At 41.0% G+C, this 2,966-nt stretch overlaps 1 protein-coding gene across 2 annotated transcripts in view; it reads right to left on the reverse strand.

The window, feature by feature from the left end:
- Positions 1-279: 279 nt before the first annotated feature.
- Positions 280-2,966, reverse strand: part of NR4A3 (nuclear receptor subfamily 4, group A, member 3) — a 24,402-nt gene continuing 21,715 nt past the window's right edge. For both annotated transcript variants that reach the window (XM_010155461.1, XM_010155460.1), the window contains exon 7: positions 280-2,479. In XM_010155461.1, the coding sequence (XP_010153763.1) occupies positions 2,217-2,479 (263 nt within the window). In that variant the 3' untranslated portion in view covers positions 280-2,216. The remainder of the gene's footprint in view (positions 2,480-2,966) is intronic.

Below are 2,966 nucleotides of genomic sequence, written 5' to 3' on the forward strand. Positions count from 1 at the left end.
AAAGCGATTTGACTGTACTATGCTGATTCGCCTGAAAATCCTCTGTGAGGGCCCGCTCGCAGGAAGCGCCGGCGAGCCCTCGTCTGGCTGGTGCTCAGCACCTGGCAGGATCTGTCCCTAGATAAAAGTCATTCCTCAAGGGACCTTGTGTCTTACACAAGGAGACAAAAGTCAACACACTTCTGGACTGTGTGGCTGGATGTTTCTGTCTGCGCACATGTGTGTGAGCGTGTATATATATATACGTATATATATATATTTAGTATATACAAAAGCAAATTCAGTCAAAATATATTTGTCTTGCTGGTCAGGCTTGTTACAGCAACCTACAAGAAACATTAGCTTCTCTGATATTTAATTATGCTATTATGTTTGCACATAAGCTTAAAAGTCAATACAAAAAGCAATACTTTCCCAAATATTATCTGCAGGTAAACCGGAAATATTAACTATAGTGATTAGAAGTCTGTTTCCCTATTGACACTACTATAAATCTTGATATAAGAATAATTTTTTCATAAAAGCACATCCAAACATAGTAAGTGATAAAATACCAGATTACTATTTGAAAACCATACAGTGACTCGATATCTGGGTTATCCTTTGCAGCAATTAGGCAATTCATTTGGCATCTGTTTGATTGTATAATTTAATTTCCATATAAACAGCATAGTTTAAAAAAAGACAAAAGCTAGAATGTTTAAAGCTAACAAAAGATACAGTGACATCAGGTTGACATTCAAAAATTTCCTTAGCAAAATGACCAACAAAAGTTCGACTTAATACAGTGCATATAAACTTTTTTTAGAACTAAACTTTTTTAAATATTATTTGAATTTAGCAAAACATGAGCAAGATTTTCATATCAAAGTGCTAAACAGTACTGCCTTAGAAGTCACTGCAAATAGACTGTAAAATAACTCTGCTTGTGATTTGACAGATATTCTATATACAAATGGTTAATAAAAAGACACGCGCGCGCACACACGCACACAAACACAGGTATATACATATATATATATACACATTATATATATGTATATAGTTTTCCAACTGGTGCATCTGAGTCAGTGTGAACACCCCATTTCGTTATCGTGTGTAACAGGGCTCCCATGAGCTGGCAGTCATTGCAATAAATACAGGCAAAGCCATTACAATATACCATGCATACAAACGTTTATACAAATAAAGACACTATGCAACAAATTATTTCATATTAATATGGCATCAACAGTATAAACATACAAAAAGGAGTACGAACACGGAATGTTTAAACGCAGCCCACTATGCCCTTCCTAGCACTTACATTCATACTATTTTACAAGACTTGCTTGTTCTTGAAAACCACCTTCTGTCCGTTTACTAACCAGCCGCTTGCGTTAGGAGTCTCAAACCGAACTGTCCCTGATGCTGACCCCGTATGCTCCAATCGCTACTTACTCGGGTTTCCTCAGCTAAGGAACAACTGAGCCACAATTGCTCCCGGGTCTTCCGCTTACATGTGTCGATAAGTCGCGCTACATGGAATCAAGTTGGGAAAACTCGGTCAGCTAAGTTAGTGCATGTAATTTTCTCACTCGATTTCTTCCGCTTGTTGTCATAGTAAAATAAATTAGTTAATAAACGAGACTTGGTAAGACAGCACTTTAAAAAATTGCACTTGAACGTGGGAGCTAACAGCCATTGTCATTTTGCTATATTCGATTCGTATGAAATGTTCGATTGAATGTACTTTGCTAAAAAAGTGATTTTTTTTTTTGTCGTTGAGATTGTGCTGATGTATGTGCCCTTGACGCGCAAGAAGTATGCTAAAGGTATCCTCACAAAACACACACTACCCTGGCAAACAACTAGTTGCTGTTCTTGTTCTCAAACACAGCTTCTACAACTTTGCTCCTCATATAGCATGAGGTGTTAAACAACGGATTGAAAACAGTCATGTTAACCTTTTACTGCTGCTGGGATAGCATTGTCCAAAAGTGCCATATTAGCCATTTAAAAAAACCCAAATCACACAAAAGAAAACAAAGAACACAGCCCCAAACCAGGAAGCCAGTAAGCTTTGGGCCTCAGGTTGTAAGGACAAAGCGCCAGAAAAGACCTCACTTTAGACCTGGAGCTGCTTTTCCGTTAAGCGAGGGCAGAAACGTTAGCTGTAAGTCACGATCCGTTTGCCCGCTCCGTCGGGCATTTGCCTTTCAGGAGGGCGGTTTGACTCAGAAGGGTAAGGTGTCCAGGAAGAGCCTGTCGATAATGGAAGGGGCTGGCACCAAATCTTCCAGTTTCAGGTAAAAGATGCGCTGCAGTCCCAGTGTGCAGAGAGAACGCAAGTCGGCCAGAACACCCAGTACCTTCGGCTCTGCAGACTCAAGCGGTTGTCCTTTGTTTTGGCAACTGAAAGTTAAGTGATCTTTCAAACTGCTTGTGATCTTGTTGCATAGCTCTTCCACTTTCTTTGGTTCTTTTAATCCATGTCGTTCTGTAAAAGCGAGAGGGAAACCACATCAGCGTCCCTGCCACACAGCGCGAGAACTCGTTCTCTTTGGTGCCACCCAAATCCACGCTCTGGGACCGGGAGCAAAAAACGCTCTGAAAGTGTAAGATTCCTCAGAGCGGTTGGGGCTGTACGATGTCCGTTAACCTCTCTGCCGCGCAAAACAAGAGGTGGCACGAGTCCCTTCCTCTTTAGCTGCTAAAATAGGCAGCAGAGATGCTCGACTACGACTGACATTCTAGGACAAGGAGTCCGAGCATCCTGCATAGCTCGCATAATTTTCATGATATGAGACCGAATTAATTGGGTGATTTTCCAGCAAAACTATCACAGGAGGTGTTTTGGAGATTTCCGTGCTTCCCCGCCAGTTGTGAATGCTCAATAACTATGGCAACCATTATTTATTCAGTGAATTCAAGTGGCGATCGATATCCTTAGCCAGCTCCATCAGCACTGGGCCTAGAATTCCAGC

The sequence above is a fragment of the Eurypyga helias genome, unplaced genomic scaffold (assembly GCF_000690775.1).
Source record: "Eurypyga helias isolate BGI_N326 unplaced genomic scaffold, ASM69077v1 scaffold35497, whole genome shotgun sequence".
Taxonomy (NCBI): domain Eukaryota; kingdom Metazoa; phylum Chordata; class Aves; order Eurypygiformes; family Eurypygidae; genus Eurypyga; species Eurypyga helias.